Source organism: Astatotilapia calliptera, chromosome 7 (assembly GCF_964374335.1).
Source record: "Astatotilapia calliptera chromosome 7, fAstCal68.1, whole genome shotgun sequence".
NCBI lineage: Eukaryota > Metazoa > Chordata > Actinopteri > Cichliformes > Cichlidae > Astatotilapia > Astatotilapia calliptera.
This window is the reverse complement of record NC_137428.1, coordinates 23646165-23668668: the sequence shown is the minus strand read 5'-3', so window position 1 is coordinate 23668668 and position 22504 is coordinate 23646165. Positions and strand designations below refer to the sequence as shown.

The 22504-nt window shown below is 42.2% G+C and overlaps 2 protein-coding genes and 1 long non-coding RNA gene across 5 annotated transcripts; 1 reads left to right on the top strand and 2 right to left on the bottom strand.

Moving 5' to 3' along the window:
* Positions 1–1808: 1808 nt before the first annotated feature.
* Positions 1809–13293, bottom strand: fbxw5 (F-box and WD repeat domain containing 5). 2 transcript variants are annotated; one of them, XM_026173746.2, is made up of 10 exons: positions 13176–13293; positions 11161–11356; positions 10912–11069; positions 6263–6446; positions 5777–5925; positions 4562–4891; positions 4289–4469; positions 4054–4201; positions 3757–3969; positions 1809–2448 (listed from the first exon to the last, which is right to left on the bottom strand). In XM_026173746.2, the coding sequence occupies exons 2-10, from the start codon at positions 11345–11347 to the stop codon at positions 2175–2177; spliced, it is 1824 nt and encodes a 607-aa protein (XP_026029531.2). In that variant the 5' UTR covers positions 11348–11356; positions 13176–13293; the 3' UTR covers positions 1809–2174. The 2 variants fall into 2 exon arrangements, with proteins under 2 accessions (XP_026029531.2, XP_080160391.1); XM_080304265.1 differs by lacking the exon at positions 13176–13293 and having other exon boundaries at positions 11161–11522.
* Positions 12605–16217, top strand: LOC113025692 (uncharacterized). 2 transcript variants are annotated; one of them, XR_003272825.2, is made up of 5 exons: positions 12612–12911; positions 13473–13546; positions 14553–14782; positions 15743–15832; positions 15921–16217. It is a non-coding gene; the product is annotated as an uncharacterized LOC113025692 (long non-coding RNA). The 2 variants fall into 2 exon arrangements; XR_003272827.2 differs by lacking the exon at positions 13473–13546 and having other exon boundaries at positions 12605–12911.
* Positions 16218–17596: 1379 nt separating this feature from the next.
* prdm12a (PR domain containing 12a) lies at positions 17597–21305 on the bottom strand. The gene is made up of 5 exons (XM_026176916.2): positions 20897–21305; positions 19292–19482; positions 19021–19176; positions 18688–18802; positions 17597–18564 (listed from the first exon to the last, which is right to left on the bottom strand). Exons 1-5 carry the CDS (start codon positions 21120–21122, stop codon positions 18125–18127), a joined length of 1128 nt encoding a protein of 375 aa, XP_026032701.1. The 5' UTR covers positions 21123–21305; the 3' UTR covers positions 17597–18124.
* Between the last annotated feature and the right edge of the window lie 1199 nt (positions 21306–22504).

The following is a 22504-nucleotide window of genomic DNA, read 5'->3' as shown; positions in this document are numbered from 1 at the left end:
GCTTGTTCAAGTGTCGGATTCACAGGGGATTCTGAAAAGTCAACAAGTGAAACAGTCGCCCAATCATAATTAAAGCCATGTTTTAAAATCAGTCACATCCTCTTTAAACAGGCATCTGCGTGGAAATGTAAATAAGAAGCCAGTAAAGTACCTTTGTGCTGGTTGAACTGTAGCTGTAACCATGCGTTACTTTTTGTTTTGCTTTGTGTTTACCAGCAAAAGCACCTCAAAGGGGACTTAAAGTATGATGTAAATACCAACAGACATTTCAACACAATTTGTCTTCAGTCCTTTATACTTTCTGTCTGTTTCTGTGGAAGTGTTTTTAATCTGTTGTTTCTTGTCAACTTACCAAAAAAAGACTAATAAAATTAGTCAAAATATTTTTAAGCATTTCTAAACTGAATTTAATTTCAAGTAATAGGCGCCACTTGTGCAACCTGAAAGGTCCATGAAACTCATTATTGCTTTGCTTTGGGTAAAAGTCTGTGGCACTGGTACGCAACGTAAGTTACAACATGAAATCCACTGAATATCTTTATTACAGCATATTAATGTTTAAAAAAAAAGAAAAAAAGAGTGATATTAAAAGTTACATGTGTGCCACATTAAAATAAAGATTAACACTGCCTTCTAATCCTTAAGGAGATACATTAGTTATTTATACACTACAGCACTGTTCAGCAGTCTGTGGACAAACTGGAGAACGGCGGCTTTCATTTAAAATCCACAGGACCAATTGGAGCTCGAGGTCGGGGTGTCAAACATAAGGCCTGAGGACCATAATGGGCCCGGCAAAGACTTCAATGGACGGCTTTGGAAAAGATTGCATAGATTTGGAAATTTTTACTGTATTTTCATAAGTTTTGCAGCTTTTTTGACTCACACAGACCTCCCCCATTCATACTACACCAAAGCAGTTAAGTAACAGATTCCTGTTTTTACACTATCAACCAAAAAAAACAAAAAAAAAAACGTGGGTCCACAGTTTAACAAAAGAGTAATTAACAAAACCTTTACGTTTTATAAATACAGGACAGTCTGGGCAACGTGCTACCACTTTTTCTGCAATTTTACACATTTATCATGTAGAAAAACGATCATGTAGTGTTGAATGTCAGGGATTAAATGTTTACTTAAATGTTTTTACTGGTCTGGTTCTCTTCAGATCAAAGTGGCCCGCAGCATAAAATGAATTTGACATCCCCGATTTAGGTAATTGCCTAAAAAGGCTCTACTTGTAAAGTTTCTTTCTCCAGAGGGGGGACACAATATGTTGCTAAATAAGGAAAGCAAAATTAATTAACAAAATTCTGCAAAATAAAGGGTGCAGCGTTGTGATGCTAATGAATGAAAAGGGTTTAAATACATTTTTATATTATACAGATCCAATAAACACTCAGCTACACAAACAACTCTTCTTCACAGCCAGCGGTTCCTCTTATATTAAACTGCTCAGTAATTCTACATTTAATAGAATAGTGATGAATCATTTCCCGGGCACAGACAAAAAACAAACAAACAAACAAAACAAACAAACAAAAAAAGCAGACCGCATTAAATGCAGCTCAAACTCCTTTTCCCTTTTCGTTTTATACTCTTTTATAAAATCTTTGAGAAAAGCGTTTATGAGGAACTTTTAACTCGAGACGTCAATTGGATACAGCCGCTGATAGGAAAACGAACATTTCTCAGCTTATTCTCAGTTGCACTTTGCCCTAAAGGAGCAGGACCTTTGTATACATGTGTACGTCACATCCAGGAGTCCAAACTGTTCGGACGCAACTTTACTGATTTTTTTTTTAAAGAAAAAAAAAAAAAAAAAAAAAAGGAGAACAACCATCTTTCAGGGGAGCAGTTTTTGGGCATCTGTGTTTAGGCGTCAGCTCTACACTCTCTACATCTCTACCTGTGTTAACGTTGCGTATCATTTCTGTCTGCAGTCAGTTCTGCTGGCACAACAGCGCCCCCTTGTGTCTGAGCCGCTATCGTTTCCTGTCAGCTGAATCAGTCACTGCTTTAGGTCACGACACCGTGAGCTCAAGCGAAAACAACAGACTGTGCCCACGCTGTACACATACATGGGGTGTGTATATATTCATACCACAAAGGGAAAAGATCAGACTTTCCTCACCATGCTTCCCCCTCCCGCTTCAAGTGTTTTCCAGCCTGACTCATGGTTTTCCGTTGATGCAGGAGTTCTTGCTGCGGCTCAGCCAGGACGGCAGGAGGCTGCGTGGTCTGGGCGGCCGGGCGGAGGCCTGCGCGAGGCGGATCATTCGCGGCGAACGCCACACCTTGATGGTGGAGTCGTCGCTGGCGGACAGCAGCAGCTCCTGGTCGGCGGGGCTGAACGCCACCGAGTTCACCACATCGTCGTGTGCCAGACGCGCCAGACAGATGTTGTAGTGACGGTCCCAGATGTAGCCGTGCTTGTCCTCGGCTCCACTACAGGTGGGAGATTGGAGGGTAAGTCAGAGCGGTTACCGAGCGTTTGATTTAATGTGTAAACATTTGCAGTGAATATCAATTAAAACTGACAAACACATGAATACGTTTACTTTACTTTGAAATAGATCAAGGTAGTCCCCTGTGAAGCTGGAGCTGTGTGTGGTTACGCAGCGCTTTTACCTCATCAATGTTTCAATCAAATAAATCGTGAATAGTGAGTTTAACAAAACTGTGTTATACATATTTCTATTAAACCACAGAGTTCAGAATTTGAGTTATTCAGACATAAACATACAATCACAGCCCACAAACCCCTTAAAACAACAGCATATGATTATTAATATTTATCTATGAACACATTTTATTTCATTTATTTCATTTGTGTTTATCTACTAGGTTTTTTTTTGTCTTTTATTTATTCTTCTGTACACCACTTTGGTCCATGTGGTTGGTTTCAAGTGCTTTACAAATAAACCTGCTATAGTATCGTGTAGTATGGTACAGTATGCGGTATCGTATTTCCCTAAAATGCAAAAGATCACCAGTTTGGGACTAGGAGGAGACACCAACCGAGTCTCAGTTGTGGGTTTCTATCTTGTGAGAAATCTGAAGCAAATCAAACTTGCTGATATATCGGCTGTGGATCTACATTTTGTCTTATAGTGATAATGGGTGTCACTTCACTGCATCTATGAACCTTTGGTCTACCTCTTTTCTTCCTGCCTGGCAACTCTTCAACATCTACTGTCCGTTATGCCCACCATCTCTCCTCCGTACATATCCAAACCAGCTCAATCCGAGCTGTCCCTCTATCCTTGTCACTCTCAACAAAAATCTTCACATGCCATGGGAAATATTTGTTTTTATATAAGTAGTGGGGGAATAATATGGACAGTAAGTGGAAAATCTCTTCATGACAGCACCCATCATACTGAACAGATTCTTCTCGGTTTCGAGGGAAGATTTTGTTTCTGCTTCATTATTTTCTTTTTGCTCAAACTCACGACTGACACGTCCTGAGTGTAAACCTTAACATCCGAAAGCAGCGTCTTCATTCAAACGAGCTGTCTGATTGCTGTTTTAAATTCTGACACACCCCTGTTACTAGAAATAACGTCATGTACAACTGACACACTGTGACGCACTGTGCCAAAACGAAAAAAAGGGAATTTCTTACATCCTGAGCAGTGAAATGGTGAGCACGTTTACCCAACACTGCAGTATCGCTTCCTTTTCTGTTGCCCAGTGGAGAGTGGCTCAAGTGTGAAAAACTTCTGTGTCTGAGGAATAAAATAACAAACACACCTGGCAACAAAGTCTCTGCTGACGTCCAGGAAGATGAAGAAGCACTCATCGTTGGGTGTGAAAGCTCGATGAGCGCGCAGGCTTCTTCTCTCCTCTCTCAAACTCTTCAGGTCAATCACGTGCAGGTCGATCTCCTCGGCGATGGGGGGCGGAGACATGGGGTCTGAGATCACACATCCAGCTGGCCAAGCCCGGCTATTAACATACAGGTATCTGACCAATGACAGAGGAGAAGTGATGTTAAACTAAAAAGCTGATACAGGATCAAATAAGCTCAAATGTTTCTCATTTAATTACCTGTGGTCTGGAGAAAGGCCCATGCCAATGATGTGACCGTGGATATCAATAACATGATCCAGGGAATCAAAAAACTCGTCTGAACTTCGCTCTTCGCCGAGAACAGGACCCGAAGTGGTCATCTGTTCAGGCCTGATTCGCTTAATGCCTGGAAAGTGAAAAAGGAGCTTCCAGGTGAGAGAGGGTTGGCACAATTTTGAGAAAATATCGCAGCGTTGCTGAATAACTTTGTTACCTATCTGGTGAGGGGAGTATGTAAGGCTGCCGGTGGTGAAGAGTAAGTACGTTTTGTCTTCCTCCCCAGACTCGGACGGCTCAGTGAGGCTGGGGTCAGGGGGCTTCGTGTAGGCTCTGCCCATCAACTGAGCCACCTGGGTCTCAATCTCCAGCTCCTTCTGCCCCACGTTTTTTCGGCTCTGGGAGGAAGAAGGAAAGTGCAACAAAAGAAATTGAATTAAAAAAATGAAAAAGCTAAAAAAACAAAACAAAAGCCAAACAGATTCTTTACATGTATAACGTGCTCCAGTCCCGACATGGTCGGCTGAGGGAGACGAGGACTGGGGAGGCCGTGACTTCTCGCTCCCCTCTGGCACTCTTCCTCCTCTTCTTGCTCCTCTTCTTCCTCGCTACCGGACGTTGCCAAGTCAAAGAGGAGAGGCTGGTGGTGGTGCTGCCCCTTCTGCCTTCGGGCCTGAGACTGAGCTTCATAGTCCAACAGCAAGTCCGGGTTATCGTGCCGCCGACAGTGGGCCACCATCACCGTGCGAATGGTGCTGGCGTTGATGTTCTGGATCTTGAAAAGGCGCTTGACCACGTTGACGTTCTCCGATTCGATATCCTGTTGCAGGAAAGGAACGTTTATTTTTTGTTTTTCCCCTGGAAACCCACCGCTGCACATGCTCACATATATTCATAACCACGAGCTCCTCGATTTTATTGAATTTGCTGAATATACGCAAGATTTTAGAGATGTGTGAGTCTGTGCTCCAAAACAAGAGCAAACCCACAGAGCACTGCCATATTAAAATTAAATAGAAACAAATATGTTTACAGTCTGCTGCTTTGAAAAAAAGAAAACAAACCAAATTTCTCAGAGTTATTGAAAGAAACCAAATGGATTAATACCTCACCAACAGTCTTTGATACTGAAAAAGAAAAATAACACCACCTTTCTACTAATGTGTGGATGCAATCTTTGTTTTCTCAGCTGTTGGGAGGTTTTTCCGCTCACGGTCATGTAAGCACCTACTTGATAACACACAAGATCCTGTTTTCTAGATCCTCCTCCTCACTTTCATAACCTGAGCCTTTAGTTTCTCTGCCCCAAAACTTTGGGATATGCCTACACCGGATCTCCGGTACCATGTATTCAGAACCGTTCATTATGACATGGCCTTAGTCTACAATCTATTGATCAGTTTTTACAGTTTAGTGGTTTTATGTGTTTTATTATCATTTAAGCGTGTATATGTTTTTAATTTCATAGACTAATGTAAGCTGTCTTTGAGGGCTTTTCATGATCTCAAACGCATCTTACAATTAGTTGCTTTCTACCTGTGCAAACACACTCTAGTTAGACTCACATGTTGACAGTGAAAATAGGTTAAATCAGGGGAAACACACATTTTCCACTCGACTACACATATTGCTCATTTCCTCCTTTATGATAACTGCATGGCAGATTTTATAATAATAATATCAAGGCTACAGTCTATGGTCTCACCTGGAAGGCTTTATTGAGCCAGAGCACAGAGCAGGATGTCATGTTGCCTATCCAGTGCAGGTTTCCAGATATCAGGTGGGTCTCATTCAGCCAGCAGCCAAAGACATCATAGGGCTTGTTCCTGACCCGCGACAACAGCGTGTAATTTTCTGTAGCAACGCATCGAATGGGGAGAGCGTCACAGAGAACACATTAATGAACAAATGCAGCTTAGACTAGCACGTGACGTTTTAAATGAGTAACCCTGAGCATAACCTCATAGTTGGAGAGTTGGATAATGAAGTTGGGTGAAAGCTCTTACACCATAAAATGTGACCAAAAATGGCATTTAACATGGAAGTTCATTCAGAAATGTAATCATTAATCGCAAAATTTAAAAAAAAGTATTTTTTCCTTCTTTGAGCCTGAACTATGTAAATCAAATCAAGCTATTTAATGATGTTCATGAGGTTTCAAAAGCAATTTGGAGTATTTCATGGTTCCTACCTAGACTGATGACAGCGATTTCTCCTGATGACGAGTGGTGTGGTCCCAGGTAGACACCCGAGACGAGCAGCAGGCTGTCATCAGCGTTGAACTGGGAGAACTGGGTGTAGCCCCAGTTAAACTGCCGCATGCTGGAGCTGTGCACCAAGGAGATATTACCATCTGGCCGCTCAGTGTCCCATAGCTGCACACAGGAAGAGAGAAGATGTGAGAGAATGTGCAGGATGGATATTGATAAGACTTTAGAGAAACCAACGCCACATCCATGGCATCTGAGGAAGAGCCTCAGAAAGGAGAGACATCTAAGGCAAGAAGAGGGGTCCCTATTTGCCTCCAACTCTCTCAACAACACCAACGACCAGGACAAGGGACCACGACCTTCCCCAGTCCCCCAAACCCCTGACAGGCCATCACCCTCCTCCCCCTCCCTTTCTCCCTCCTCCCCACACCTGAAATTCACTGAGGAGATGATGGAGCGGGTCAATGCTGGGCTCAGATCTACCCCCCGTCCCAATCCCTTTTTGTCCCCCATAAACCCCCCACCAGAGCGGCCAAAGGTTCGCCATCGAGCCCCACCCTCAACAGAGCAATCGAAGTCACATTGCCCAGCCTCGCCCCCCTTAGTTCCTCTTCATGCCCTGTCTCCGCAGTCTGATGCGTGATGTGTGAAGGCTCCGGGCTGTGAGGATTATGGCAGTGGTGACTTTTCCCAGGAGAAGCTGGGACCCTGTTTACTAGAAGGTTTTAAAATTTCTGTACTTTTAGGTGACAGGAGACATGTGGCCTGGTCAAAACACAGAGAGCTGCACTCTAAAAGATCTTTAAACATAGTAAACATACCTTGTGTGCCACAGACTGCTCCCAAACACGAGGGGACAAGTAATACCTCTAAAACACTTAAGTTGGCTTTATTAAACATTAGATCTCTAGCTGGGAAAACATTTTTAATTAATGATTTAATCACTGAGCACAGCCTTGATTTTATGTTTTTAACTGAAACTTGGTTGGACCAAAGTAACAGTGGAGCTGTTCTCATCGAGACGACCCCTCCTAACTACAGTTTTATCAGTGAGGTCAGGGCGAGCAGGAGAGGAGGAGGGGTTGCTGTCTTATTTAATGAATCATTTCAATGTAAGCAGCTATCTCCTGGAAGTTTTCAGTCTTTTGAATATGTGGCTTTACAGCTGAAGGCCCCATCCAAAGTTGTGTTTCTTAATGTTTACAGGCCTCCCAAATACTGCACAGACTTTTTTAATGACCTTAGTGAACTGCTGTCTGTGATCTGTGTTGATTTTGACTGTGTAATTATTGCTGGGGATTTTAACATTCATGTGGACAACCCTCAGGACAAAGTGACTAAAGACCTGAGTAACACTCTGGGCAACTTTGGGCTGACTCGGCATGTAACAGGGGCCACACATAATAGAGGACACACTCTTGACCTACTGATCTCCAAAGGCCTGAGCATTTCAAAGGTTACTGTGTCTGATGTGGGCCTGTCTGATCATTACTGTGTTTTCTTTGAAAGTAAAATCTCAGCCCACACAAATATATCAACAACAGTGATCACAAAACGGTGTATAACTGAACACAGTAGTGCAATTTTTAACCAGGTCTTCCCATTAACACCTGACCTGTCCAGAGGGTCAGTCAATGAGCTCGTCAATAGCTTCAATGCTAACATGTTAAATGTAATGGATACTATTGCTCCCATTAAGGTGAAGGTTATCTCTGGAAGGAAAAAGTCTCCATGGAGAAACTCCACACTAGTGAAAAATGAAAAAAGAGAGTGTAGGAAAGCTGAGCGCAGATGGAGAAAAACAAACCTCCAGGTTCATTATGACATCATAAAGAGAAACTTCACAATTATAATTTACAACTGAAGAGTGCAAGGAGGTCCTACTTCTCTGACATCATCACTAAAAACAGCCATAATGCTCGGGTCTTATTTTCTACAGTTGACAGGCTAACAAACCCTCCTGTGTCAGTGGCAGCTGAACTTCATTCGACCATGGCCTGCAATGACTTTGCCAAATTCTTCACTGAAAAAATCCAAAAAATTAGACAAGCAATTGGTACATCAACAGCAGATCCAGGATATGTACTGTGTCCACCAAAAAACTGTTTAAACACCATGAAACAGTTTCAACCTATTAACAGCAAAGACCTGGAGGACATCTTAGGTCAACTGAACTCCTCCTCCTGCTGTTTAGATGTCCTGCCAACAAGTTTTTTCAAAAAGGTCTCAAAGACTTTAGAGTCAGACCTGTTACAGATCGTCAACTTTTCTTTATTATCAGGTGTGTTTCCAGAATCACTAAAAACTGCTGTAATCAAACCTATACTGAAAAAGGACAATCTTGACAAGACACAAATGAACAACTACAGGCCGATCTCAAATCTCCCGTTTTTAAGTAAGATCATTGAAAAAGCAGTTTCTCAACAGCTCAGTTACTTCTTAAAACAGAATAACTGCTACGATGCCTTCCAGTCAGGTTTTAGACAGAACCACAGCACTGAAACCGCTCTGACCAAAGTGTTTAATGACATATGTCTGAATACAGACAGTGGAAAAATGTCAGTCCTAGTTTTACTGGATCTCAGTGCAGCATTTGATACAGTTGACCACAACATATTACTCAAACGACTGGAGAACTGGACAGGTCTTTCAGGAACTGTACTAAACTGGTTCAAAACATACGTAGAAAACAGGAAATACTTTGTATCAATAGGTAACTTCACATCTGAGCAGACAAGTATCACATGTGGAGTTCCCCAAGGTTCCATCTTGGGACCCCTTCTGTTTAACATCTACATGCTCCCACTGGCACAGATTATAAACAACAACAAAATAAACTATCACAGCTATGCAGATGACACACAAATATATATCACAATGTCACCAGGAGACCGAGGCCCTGTACAGGCTCTTGGTAAATGCATTGAGGAAATCAATGACTGGTTGTGCCACAATTTTCTCCAGCTAAACAAAAACAAAACTGAGGTAATAGTCTTTGGCGCCAAAGAAAAACGATTACAGGTCACCAGAGAACTTCAATCTATACATCTAAAAACCACAAACCAGGCGAGAAATTTGGGTGTAGTGATGGATGCAGACCTAAACTTAGAAAAACACATTAAGACAATAACAAAGTCAGCTTACTATCACCTCAAGAATATATCAAGGATAAAAGATCTGATGTCTCAACAGGACCTGGAAAAACTAGTCCATGCATTCATCTTTAGTAGGCTTGATTACTGTAACAGCATCTTTACAGGTCTACCTAAAAAATCAGTCAGACAACTACAGCTCATTCAGAACTCTGCTGCTCGAGTCCTCACTAAGACCAAAAAAGTGGACCACATCAGTCCAGCTCTGAGGTCCTTACACTGGCTGCCTGTCCGTCAGAGGATAGACTTTAAAGTTCTGATGCTGGCCTATAAAGCTCTGAATGGTTTAGGACCAAAATACATCAATGACCTCCTGACCCAGTATGAACCATCCAGATCCCTCAGGTCATCTGGATCCGGTCTTTTATCAGTTCCCAGAGTCAGAACCAGACACGGAGAAGCTGCATTCAGCTTTTATGCTCCTTATATCTGGAACAAACTCCCAGAAAGCCTCAGATCAGCTGAAACACTCAGTTTATTTAAATCCAGGTTGAAGACTCACCTGTTCTCAGCTGCATTTGAATAAAGCACCAAATCCACACTTTAAGCTTAAATTTCAAAACTTACATTTAACTACTGATTTTATCTACTGTTCTGATTTTATATACTGTTGTTTGTTTGTTAATTAGTTAGTTAGTTTGTTTGCTTGTTTTAATCAATTTTAAATCATGCTTTTTATTTGTTCTTGTTTCTAATGTCTCTGTAAAGCACTTTGAATCACCTTGTTGTTGAATTGTGCTATACAAATAAACTTGCCTTGCCTTGCCACTATCGGTTTTGCTCACAGGGCTGAATATTTAGCAAGTCCCTCGTCTATTCTTGGTAATATTCTGTGAGAAATAAAAAATGGCCTATGCAAGCTTTCAGCATCACCATTTCTATAAAAACGTCTTAGAGCACGAAACTTTTTGACACTACTCATCATTTTCCTTGAACCACTGCAGTCACAGATGAGACTGATCACTGTTAGACAAATAAATAAAAACCAACATAATTTTTTTTCTAATTAATCACGACTCTACGAACAGTATTTAACCAAAAAATTGAAATATTTTGTCCCAGAAAGTTGACTCTGTTCATCTGGATGAAGCGTTTTCAGTGGGAAGCGCTGGATGATTGAGCAGGAATCATGACTAACTCTCCACTACACTTCTATTCGTCCTCTCAACACTGTATTTTTTTCTTTGCGTGATGGTATTGAGTACTTCAGTTGTGCCATTGGTTGTCCACTAATTTCCGCGAGCACTGCTGCATACTTTGCACTTTATGGCCTGGAGTAATACTCACTATGTATTTGGACAGCAAGACATTGCTGCACAGGTAGTCAGACATTTTTCCCTTACTCTGTTTGCACTGTTTGTGCAAGTTGCCACTGATCTTCTGCAACAACCCCCCCAGATGAGTAAAATACCTAAAATTGAGTAAAAGTGTCCCCTTGTCCTCCATAGACAATAAGAAACCTCAGCAGCATATCTTACCTTAACAGTACAGTCTTTTGAGCAGGAGGAGAAGCGGTGACCCCGATGAGAGAAAGCCAGGTGAAGGACTTGGTCGGTGTGCTCTCTCAGAGTTTGAACCTCCACACAGGGGATGCAGTCAAACAGACGCTTGAACTCCCTGTACCACGATACAGCCGCTGCACACAGGCAGGTTTTGGAATTAATGAGAGAACATTTCAGCAGTAACTAAATTCCTCTCAGAAACAAATAAATAATAAAGATATTTACCAGGGTGCCGGGGTACCAAGCGGGGAATGCGGTAGTAGCTGTAGAACAGCTCCCTCCACAGGAACTCATCTCTGGAGACAGCCAGCCACTGTCGGCAGGTCAGACCAGCTCTCAGCACAGCATCATGGGGCAGACGCAGAAAGATCTCCAACACCAGGCTGTCCGGCAGAACTGGGCCACACTCCATCCTAACATCCTGAGTAACACGCACACACGGGTATAGTATAGTGCTGTGCAAAGGTTTCAGGCACAAAGTATAAAAGAGCCAACTTTTTATGAAGCTTTTTGGTTTTGTGTTTGAGCAGTCTGTGTCTGCATTCAGGTTAAAAAAAAAAAAAAAATCTGCTAGGATACCAAAATAGGGAACTCATTTGTCGATGTGCATCTTGAAATCATCAAAACAGGAAGTCTTGTCTCAGATATCTCTGGCCCGGAAATATTGACCATTGTCTCGAGAGGGAAAAATTAGCTGATGGATTCCCGGACTGCTACATATTAGGTGATGATGATTAATTAGTCCCTGTTGTTGTTAGAAAAATTAGCAGCAATATTATATCTCAGGGTTTCATCTGAATATAAGCCATTCTCTGACTAATAGCAAAGAGGTTTTGGCCAGAGAAAAACCACAAGGACAATGATTAAAAAAATAAATTTTTAAGCACTTTAAATGAGGTTTGTGGAGTATTTCCCAAGAGGTAAGAGATGGGGGTACACCCTCAACAGTCTACACGTCCGTAAAGTAAACTTAAAATATATTTTTGATCATTAAATGGTCAGAAATGGCAGGAAAATGTACAGAATTGCAACTTTATCTTGACCAATCACGCTTATCTATGTGGTCTAACTCCAAAAGCCCATTTTAAGCCAGGAAGGAAACTGGACAGTTTCTGTGAGCTTCTTTCAACTCCAAATTAAAGCTGTCCAAACAAATATTTTTATGACTGCACATTTATAATCCTTTTTATGTTATCCATGTGAGTATATTGCATTTTATATTCTATTTGCTGCATTTTGGTTGAGATTCAACCAAGGATAAAAAACCTCATTCACTGCTTTATAAAACACACAATGTAAAATAAAGACATCACTCAGGCTCCATGAGATTAACTCCTATTCTGACTCCAGTCAGTTGAGATATGACTGAAATTCTATTTTTATTATTTATTGCACGAGCTATAAAGAACAAATACAGATCCAGCTTCTAGCATTAGCGTTTTCTGTTCATTTCAGCTCAATTATAATGAAAATTTCAGCTACACTTTTAAAATAAAATAACCAGTCAGGGTGCTGCATATTTTTGTGGCTCCACCATTAATGAGATTATCTGAAGCCAGACAGCTGTTGACAGCTGTTGCAGCGCAAAGACAGCGGCCCATTAAAGACATCATCGTGATGTCAGTGAACCTACGACCTGCCCTCTTCCTTAAAACCTGCTTTATTTGCAGAATTTTGAAAGGAAGGGGGAGCTGACATGTCGAGTCCTCTTCACAGCAGCTGGAACAGGGCCATGTTAGCGTGGCATTTCCTTACATCACAAAAGTGCAAAACGGAAAATTTTACGTGAACTGAGTTTTTAAAAATGTGATCGACACCCTCTCCAACTTTGGAGTAAACGTCCCCAGCTCTTCCGTGAGGGACCGTCGTGAAACGATGACCTAACATGGACATTTTATGTCGGGTACTATGTTTACAGTGAAATCAAACCAGTCTAGCCTTCCTCCTCACAAACCGGACATCTGTAGAAATACGTTGTAAGTAATAAACGTTTGTATTTGTTTGCCAGTCTAAATTGGAAAAGAGTTTCGTTTTCAGCTACTGCAGAAGACTATGTAGCTAGCTTTAAGCGAGCTAACTTATTAAGAATGCAGCTAGCTGTTAGCTGACATTTGTTTTCAACTTTTAGCTGCGCCCGGCAACACTCAATATTGACTGCTAGCTGCTAATTTTACAACTAAAAGCTTTCGTTGACTAATTTAAAGAGCCTCGCTTCATACAGGTTTAATGACACAACCCACCTGCTGGATCAGAGTATGTTGGAGAGAAAAATCCAACGGCTAGCCAGCGCTAAACGCTAGCCACAGAAAATGACAACAATCCTGCAGCAGCTACGAGACGGACAGACGCTACTAATAGATGGCAGAATAATCGATACACACACAGAGGAACTTTAACGTATGCAGTCCGACAGAAGAGTTCGGAAAAATTGATTTAAAAGTCAAAAGTAAAGATAAAGAATAAATGTTGTGTCATATTGAGATTACTAAAGCAACTCTATTTTATTTAACTGCATAATCGTTTTCTTCTTCTTTCAGCTTCTCCCTTTAGGGGTCGCCACAGCTGATCATCTGCATCACTCTAGTATCCTGTTATGTCACACCAAACCTCTGTATGTTCTCCTTCTGTGGTCGTCCTCTTTTGTTTGGCAGCTTCATCATTAACATCCTCTGCACATGTCAGCCTTGTCTTTCTAATTGTGTCTCCAAACCCCCCAACCCGCTGAGATACTCCTCTAATCTTAACATCTCAGGTCTCACTGTCATCTTGTAAGCCTTTGCTTGCTGCTATCTATCAGTCACAAGTCAACCCTGACACTCGTCTCCACCCACCTCCACCTTTTGTCTTCACCACTGTCTCCTGCTCATTCGCACACATGTATTCGGTTTTGCTTCGACTGACTTTTATTCCTCTTCTCTCCAGAGGACACCTTCACCTTTCCATGCTCTCTTCCATCTGCTGTGACCGTTCATCAACTCCTCAAAGTCCTCCTTCCACCTTCCTGACACACACTTTTCTCTCTTTCTTTCTTTAATCACGCAAAGCTGCTGCTAATCCTTTCCAGCTCGATCCCTCTGTCTAACCAATCGATGCAAAATCTTTTGTCTCCTTCCTTAAGACATAAAAGTAACTTCAACAAAGTTAACTCGGCCTGTTCAGCATTTACACTTAGGATATTTTATGACTCATATCATCATCATCATCATCTCCAACTCTGAATTTGATATGTTTAGTTAGATGAGAGACAGAGAAGAAAACTCAGTTTCTGCCAATAGATATAACACTTTTTTTGGGTAGTTTTTTACTCTTGTTTATGTTTTTTTTTATGTAAAGTGATGCAACACACACAAACAGACATACACAAATAATGTGATTGTTTTGATGAATGCAAAAAGAGAAATGCAAAAAGAAAACTCATAAAAGAAACTGTTCACTTTATTTCTCCAACATTGTTTCAGCTCTAAGATTTATGTTGACATGGTGACGTTGGATGGAAAATTAAGAAAAAGCTGATGGAAAACTTTTTTCATATGTGTGTAAAAATATACACCACCCCTATAAAAAGCCATTTTATTAGCATCAGTAAATTATCTCATTTTCTTTTCTTGCCCATGAAGTAAGCAGACAATGGAGAAATGAAGGGCAGTAACAGGAGTGGTGGCTCGTGGTAAACTGACACCCCAGTTGTGTACTGAAGCCTGTGTGACTGAAAAATAGCTGAGTCATTAGGTTGGCACTGTCGCTGCACATATAACACTGACTACTGACCAGCTACACAAGATCTGACACAAGACTGACCGGTGAAGAAAACACTGACGTGGAGCCATGCTGTGACTGATATGTTCTGGTAAGATTTTAAATTTCCCTAGATTTTTTCCTAAAGTTTTAAACATAAAGATTTATTAATGAATATATTTATTAATTAAATAATGTGAGTAATGCATTTATTTTTGTTTAGATAAGCAACATTTTCACCGCTTTTTTTTATGTTTTATTTTTTTAATGAAATAAAGATGTAAAACATAGACATGCATCCTGGGTGAATGTGTTAATGGCATATGTCAATGGAGCTTGCAAAGGAAAGCGTCTGGACTTCTTTAAGTTGCTTGAAGACGTTTCACCTCTCATCCGAGAAGCTTCTTCAGTTCTAAGGTCAAATGGTGGAGAGTCCCAGATATAAACCTAGTGGGAGTTTCCCCCCACAGAGGGACAAAAGGACCCCCTGATGATCCTCTAATCGCCTGAGCCAATGGTCAGTGGTCAATGGTAACTTTATGTGTGAAACTGGGCGTGGGTCCCAATCAGCCAGAGTTTCGGGTGTGTTCATTGTGAAACCTGGCCCCACCTTATCATGCGAATTCCTGAGATCAGATGGCCCAGGATGTGAGTGGGCGTTAAGGCGTCTGGGGAGGGATCTCAAAACTGGATTATAGATGGCAGAGAGTTGGTGTCGTAAACCCCCGCCTCTGTTCAAAGATGGTCGCTCACAGTGGACATAGATGGCTTCTTTCACTCCTCTTTCAAACCATCTGTCCTCTCTGTCCAAAATGTGAACATTGGCATCCTCGAAAGAGTGTCCTTTATCTTTTTCTTCAAGCAACTTAAAGAAGTCCAGACGCTTTTCTTTGCAAACTCCTTTGACTACGATGACCTGGATGACTGAGAACCTTCACAGACATATTGCTGTTAATGGCATATGTTACACCTGATAGGGATCAGTTTACCTGCTGCACCATTATCTCAGCAGAAGAGGCTAGGCTAATGCTGCAACAGATAACAGACAGATAAAGTTTCTGTCTTTATTTAGCGCTGCACAATGTGGCTGCCTGGGTCGTGTCTTGCTGTTGCTCCTCAGCAAAGGACGGGACATCATCAGGAGAGGCATACAAGTGTAAAGGTGTTCATCATTGGGTAACATGGTATCATTTCAGAACAATAATCTGCAGAGTTGTCCTAAACATGCTGTTACTTACCTCGTTCTCCAGGAAAGCAAGTGTGGACAGTGTCTGATGATGCAGCGACATCCAGTCAAAAGCCTTCCTAATTCCTCTCAGCGGTGCGGAGAGGAACGACAGCCACATTTTCTCCACCCGGACACCCTGCAAAGTGTTTAATCTCCGCTCTGGTCTGACTTTGTGTTGCTCTGTGCTTGTTATAATGATGACTTATCTAAAAACTCCTGTTTGGGAAGCTGGATAATGTCTGACAGCTGACAAATACAGCAGCATCAGTCAGGTCATCATGTCACATCATGACTTTAACCAATAAAGAGTTGTGCAGGATGTTTCATTTTGTATTTCCTGGTGTGTTTCCAGTAAAGTAGTGATTTCTAGTATTTGTCAAAAAAAAAGAAAAGAAAAGAAAAGAAGAAAGACGATTGCTCGTACAAAGTGAGGCTGCAATCAGTTTTCAGTAAAGTGACTTTTATTTATCGAGCTAAAAAGTGTCACTGACATAAAAATTGTCTTTTTCTAGAGAGATCTGGCCAAGAGTGGGGCAGAAAATGCAACAAATATAAAATAACAGTCGTATAAAAATATCTGAAGTGGCCAAAAAGAACTGGACTGGTTATAATAGAGAGCACACAGGAGTTACAGTAACAGAGAATCATATAACCCCTACAGTCTATTTACCAATATGAGCAAAGATAGCACATAAAAACACACAAAATGACCTTTTTGTGAAACCATCTCTTCTCTCTAGTGTCTCTGGCGCCATCCTGTGGAAGAAACTACTGTTTCAGGCTGTAGGACTTGTTGGGGATCAGTCTGCTGAGCGTGCAGGATTATAAAAATATTTCCAAGGTTTATGAAAACACCATGGCAACACAGGAAATATGCACTAATCATAAAAACACGCCAACTACTTGTTAATGGGATTACACCAAATATGTTAAAGTATCCATGCCGGTCAGTACTTTAATACTGTACACTGCATATTAACTTTTTATTGTTAAAATTCAGCACCTCATCTTCTGATAACTGACCATGATGAGGCAAATGATCAATAGTGGGTTATCGACACTCTTAAGGGACAACTTCCACTGGGGATTAAACACCAGGGGCTCTCCACCATTTGGTTTTAGAATTGAAAAAGCTTCTTGGCTGAGAGGTGAAACGTCTTCAAGAAACTGGAAGAACTCCAGTCGCTCCTTAGATGCCCATCTAACTACTTATAATAATGGTTATGATGCAAAGATTATTACAAGTCCAGGCCAAAAATGATGAGCCAATGAGCTAGAGAAGTATCTACGTTTTTGAACATTATGTTTCATCCCTTTTTGCCTCCATTTATATGTATTTAAAAAAAAAAAAAAAAACACATGGGCAACAAACACTCCGAAACCCAGAGACACAGACACAGCCAAAAAAGCTTAATCCTGAGGCACACGCACCATTTCAGAAGAACAACTTCACTGATTTAATTCACTAAATTCTTCTCCTGCATGCTGACGATAGGGAGAGGACTCAAACCAATATCATTTATTCTATGTTTCTATTTTATATGTTGACTTTCCTTTAAATATTTGGAGCTGTTGTGGAAAGTAAAGAAAGAATCTAACTGTCCAAGGAAACATGATGCTTTTACATATGATAATAAAACTTGGGCATATGGTTAATGATGAACTAATGTATGAAAATAACTGAAACACCACCACATGTAATATCATATCATTTATTTAGAATAGAAGAAAGCACAAATGTATTTACATTCACATGTACAGTAGCATACAATTCCATTTTTTATATAATTACCTAACTCTCCAAAGTACCCAGTCTGTACAACGTTAAAGTGACTATTTTAGTTTACAGTGTGGAACAATGCAGCGGAAACCATGTACTCCCTTAGTTTCACATGACTGTACACATCTGTGATGGTACTTTACACCTGAGCTGGTGAGGATTTGATGCAAACATATCAATTAGATTTAAGGATTACGCACAGAATCACTGATAACAAATGATATAAAAACGAAATATGGGTTGTCTTTTCTCTCTTTCTTTCATCTCCCAAAACACAAAAATTAAAGCATGATTTCTGACAAAAAGAAACACGCAAAAACAAATTAGGCGAGAAATGCTTTCACCTCGACTCGTGTTTTCCTTTCACTGAGCACCCTTTGCTCTAATCGGCTCTAATCTAAAGTGCAACGTCGTCCTGCCTGGCAGTCCTTCCAGTGTTTCCGTCATCATAGCACCATGGTTGGGATGTGGTGCACCAGGGGCATCTGGTGGGGTACGGCTGTCATTTGTGGGGGAGGAGGGGACACCTGGGAGGACGCATCGGCTCCGGCAGCCACTGGTTTGTGCCGTGCGCTCTTCTGGTGCGCCCGGAGGCCCGCCAGCTGGGAGTACGCGCTCTGACACACGTGGCACTTGTAGGGCCGCTCGCCGGTGTGCAGGCGCACGTGGTTGCGCAGAGTGGACGACTGGCTGAAGCGCCGGTTGCAGAAGCGACAGACGAAGGGCTTGTCCAGAGTGTGAATGCGCATGTGCGAGCGCAGGTTGCTGCGGGAGTTGAAGCCGCGGTGGCAGATGACGCAGCGCATCCGACTCGTGGATGAAGAGGGGGTGGCGGAGGAGGAGGAGGGGGAGCACGAGGAAGGGCCGTCACAGGGGTGGGAGTCATCTGGGGAGAAAAAAAGAGCAGGAGATGTTTGAAAACCTTTTCAGCTCGAGTTTCACGTGGTTACCGTGATTTTTTTTAAGTAGCTCCTTTTTCATTCACAGTGAAATAAAACCTGCTTCTCACCATTTCTGCCTTTCTTCTGGTGTTCTTCTTCGGTTCCGGGAACTCCAGGGATTCCCAGGAACGTGTTCTGAGTGTTTCCATACCAGACAAGCAGCTCTTGGTCTGGCGGGATGGTCTGAGAGGGAAAAGGCGAGATAAAAAAAAATATCAGTTAGACATCGTGAAATTTCGATTAGTTGCTCTGTGAATGATGCAAATGATAAAGAAAGAAATCACGGGTTAAGTTCTTATTCTAGCCAGCAGGTGGCACCTGCATTTTACACGCTTAGAGGTATTTTAATGCCATGGGCATGTTACAGCTGCTATCTGGACTGAACCTAAGTGCGTCCTCACCTCCACGGCCTTGTAGAAGATGCTGCTGCCGATCTGCACCACCTCCAGGTTTTGCTCCTGCTCATTCCGGGCACACTTGATGTAAGTCATCCAGCTGCGCTGATCCTCCTGACTGGCGTCGATGAAATAACGCACTGTGCCGTCTTCGTTGAACACCTGAGCGCACAAGGCAATAAAAAGTGGGAGAAATTTATAAAGAGTCCGACTAAGGAATTTGGATAACACGGGCCTCATCAGGCTGCGGGATGAACAAATGAAGTTAGAAGCTCACCTCCCACATGAGATTGTTGTTTTTGAATAGGTCCACGTGTTCAGGGGACAGGAGCCTCCCTGTGAAGGGGCCCATCTCGGTGCCGGCTTTGATCCAGGTCTTCGAGAAGATGCCCAGACCCTCACCGGGGATCGAGCTCTGGGCGATGATCACCTCACTGGGCAGCACCAGGCTGGACAGCTTCTGCACCTCTACGAATATAAAGAGGAAGAAACGTGAGAATGTTTTTTGTTTTGTTTGTTTGTTTTGTTGTGTTTTTTTTTTATAAGGAAGTTAAAATACTGAGAGCAGCTGGTCAGTTTAGATGATACCGCGTACTATGAATCTTTGTGTCAGTTAAAGGGCATGGGAGCCAGATCACTGTGGTCGGGAGACGTTCAGCACCAAAGCTTTGCTGGAAAAAAGTCCTTAAAGCAGCAAATGAACTGGATCTTATTTTAGTCACGAAATATTAAGCTACACCTCATCCTCCGTTTAATTCGATTATCTGGCTGAATTGAAACTTTTTGTTGTGCAAAAGCCTCTCGGAAAGCATTTTCATCCGCAACAGAAAGGAGGGAGGAAAAAAAGAAAATCGTGCTTCTTTAATGTCAAAATCAAAGATTTTTTTTTATTACTTCGGCTGCCAAAAAAAAAAAAAAAATCCCGTCCGAATAGGGGTTAAATGGTCCTCTATTGCGCAGGGTCCAACAATTTGTCATGCTTCAGATGTGATATTCATTAAAGTTTACTGGAAAAGAAACGGCTAATTCCAAATTCATTATCCTTTTAAGAACTTTGTAGCAATAAATTTGCACTGAATGAAACGCGGACTTGTTAAAAGCCTCAGAAATTTCTGCAACAAAAAAATGGAAAGGCGATTAGATGGTTGACATGCAATGAATAGCATTAGATTTAGCCTTCACGGTGCATTATGTGAGGAACAGCAAATCTTTTAAGGAGAGAGAAAGAGAAAGGCTCCGGAGCCCCATAGCTGCCAAGAGAGGAAAAGAGACTGTCCGGAGATTGATGAATGCAGGATAAAAAAAAAGAAAAAGAAAAACCCGGGGACATCTTAAAGAAAGGAAACCTTTCACTCCGCGAGGTTTAAGTGGAAACTTTCCCAGGTCAAGCACAAAGTTAACCAAATGAATTTAATGCTCCGCGTCTTTCAGTTACACGCCTAACAAGCCTCCAGCGCGAGGTCTCGGAGCTGGGGAAGGGTTAACGCGTTAAATGGGTCGAAATAAAAGCAGAAAAAAATTGGGAGAAAACGTGGAAAGCAGCGAGGAGTCAGGGAAAGTTTAGGACGTAAGCGCTGTAGAAGGCCAGTAACAGGTCCGTGTTTATAGCGATGAAAATAAATGAGAATTTTGAGAGAGAGAAAATCTATGGGGGAAAAAATACAAAGTTTTATTGTCGGCTTTGATTAACGAAGAAAGATGATTTGATCAAATACTTCCAAAAATGTGTCCTACAGCCATAAAGCGCAAATCAAGGGGACCTTTTACGCACAACCTGGTGTAACGAAAACAAACCAAAATCGGCATTAAAAAACCACAAACCCGCACTGCAGTGTGGGTAAACATTTGAATGAAATAGTAGAGCATCAGCAGCTCAGCCTACCTCCAGCGAAGGACTGAGCCAAGACTTCGGCGGTAAAGGCGGTCTTGGGGCTGCTGCCGGTGCTGCCCTGCCGCTCCTCCGCCAGGTGTTCGCCCAGCACGTTCCTCCACCTGCCGTACAGGAAACTGTGCAGGATGTCCGATGTGATCACGTCCGACAGCGAGCGACTGGGACACTTAAATCCAGATTTTAGAGCCAAAGCGTCGGCGGGTAGCACGGAGCCCATGTTGTAAGACGAGTAAAAAAAAAAAACACAAAGAGCGAGGAGGGGAAAAATCAACCCAGAAATGATGATAAGTGAAGCTGCAGCGAGCGGAGGAGAAGAAGGAGAAGAAGAAGTGGACACACAGGGAGCTGCTCTTCAGTCCGCCCCTCTCTCTGCTCCAAACTGTGCGCAGTAAAGCTGCCCTGCCTGGTTGTGGGGGTCTCTTTATATAAGTGGCTAGTGTGACCCCTGTCTAATTACTTATTAATGACACACCCCTCACCGCGTGGACCTGCCTGCTGCACGGCAACAAACCAGCAGAGACATTAAAACCAACGGAGACAGGAGGGGAGAGTGAGGGGAGGCAGGGAGGGTGGGTCAGCGGAGGGGCAAACTTTACTTTGGTAATTATCCGCACATAAAGCTGCATATTAAATTAACACACATGCGCAAAGCCATTGTAGTCATGCTTGTGAGATCGAAAAAGGCACACAAATAAAATAAAAAAACCGCTTTAAATGCACACCTGTGCTGCCGGGGAAGGGGGGGGGGGGTGCTTCCGTGGATTTGTTGGGACTTTCTTAATGATGTATGTTTGATAAATAAGAATAAAGAAGGAGAAGGTGGTGTTAAAATGATGATGAAGAAGAACGAGAAGTTTCCCCTCATGCGTACAGAAGTGGGTCATTGCGTCTGGGAGTTGCTCGCCCATTTTTTTCTCATGCATTTCGTATTCATGTGGTGGTAATATTAATTTTTTTGTGAAGAGTTAGCGCGGGAATAACAAGAATGGAAACAAGCTCAACTTTAGGGTTTTCTTTCTTTCTTTCTTTCTTTCTTTCTTTTACAGCTTTGTTCGCATGCAAAAGAAATGCAAAGCTGCTTTGACGTGGTTCACTTTTTCAAGCCCTTGTTGAGGTAAGCGGTTTAATATTCATGGATGTTCGGATCCCCTCCACCCCCACTCGGTATTGTGGCGACGTTTAGATGAGTATATATGGGCCCTTTTCTTCTCCATATAGTCGCAGTCCTCTGTGTTTTTTCCTCTCCTGCCTATTTTTCGGGCTTGATGGACTGGGGCTAAATGGGCAGTTTTTCCTTCTTTTCCAGCAGAGAGGACATCTTTATTCCATCCCTGGCTCACAGGTTTCCTATTCAGCTCCCCTCCCAGTAATGTCAGGGCCCTGAAAAGTGCTGCAAATCAATCTTTCATGGTGTTTTGAGGGCAATTTGACATCCATGCACTCCTCTTTTCAGTCCAACAACTACAAGGGGATTGTCCGAAAAAAAAAAAAAAGTGGGCAACGTTGAGCTCTCTCTCTCCCTCTTTCTCTCTGGACGAATATGGACTATGGCGATGTAATGGCACAGAAGATATGGCAAGTAAATACAATAGCGGAGAG

Bases quoted from the DNA above. Each gene is read 5' to 3' on its own strand.
- fbxw5 (XM_026173746.2), bottom strand. From the start codon at position 11,347: ATGGAGTGTGGCCCAGTTCTGCCGGACAGCCTGGTGTTGGAGATCTTT. The intron at 4,892-5,776 runs GTGAGACCATAG...TTCCTGCAACAG, and splicing joins GGCTCAATAAAGCCTTCCAG to GATATCGAATCGGAGAACGT. The intron at 4,202-4,288 runs GTAACAAAGTTA...TTCACTTTCCAG, and splicing joins ATACTCCCCTCACCAGATAG to GCATTAAGCGAATCAGGCCT.
- prdm12a (XM_026176916.2), bottom strand. From the start codon at position 21,122: ATGGGCTCCGTGCTACCCGCCGACGCTTTGGCTCTAAAATCTGGATTT. The intron at 19,483-20,896 runs GTAGGCTGAGCT...TTATATTCGTAG, and splicing joins GGCTCAGTCCTTCGCTGGAG to AGGTGCAGAAGCTGTCCAGC. The intron at 18,803-19,020 runs GTGAGGACGCAC...TTTCCCTCTCAG, and splicing joins TCTTCTACAAGGCCGTGGAG to ACCATCCCGCCAGACCAAGA.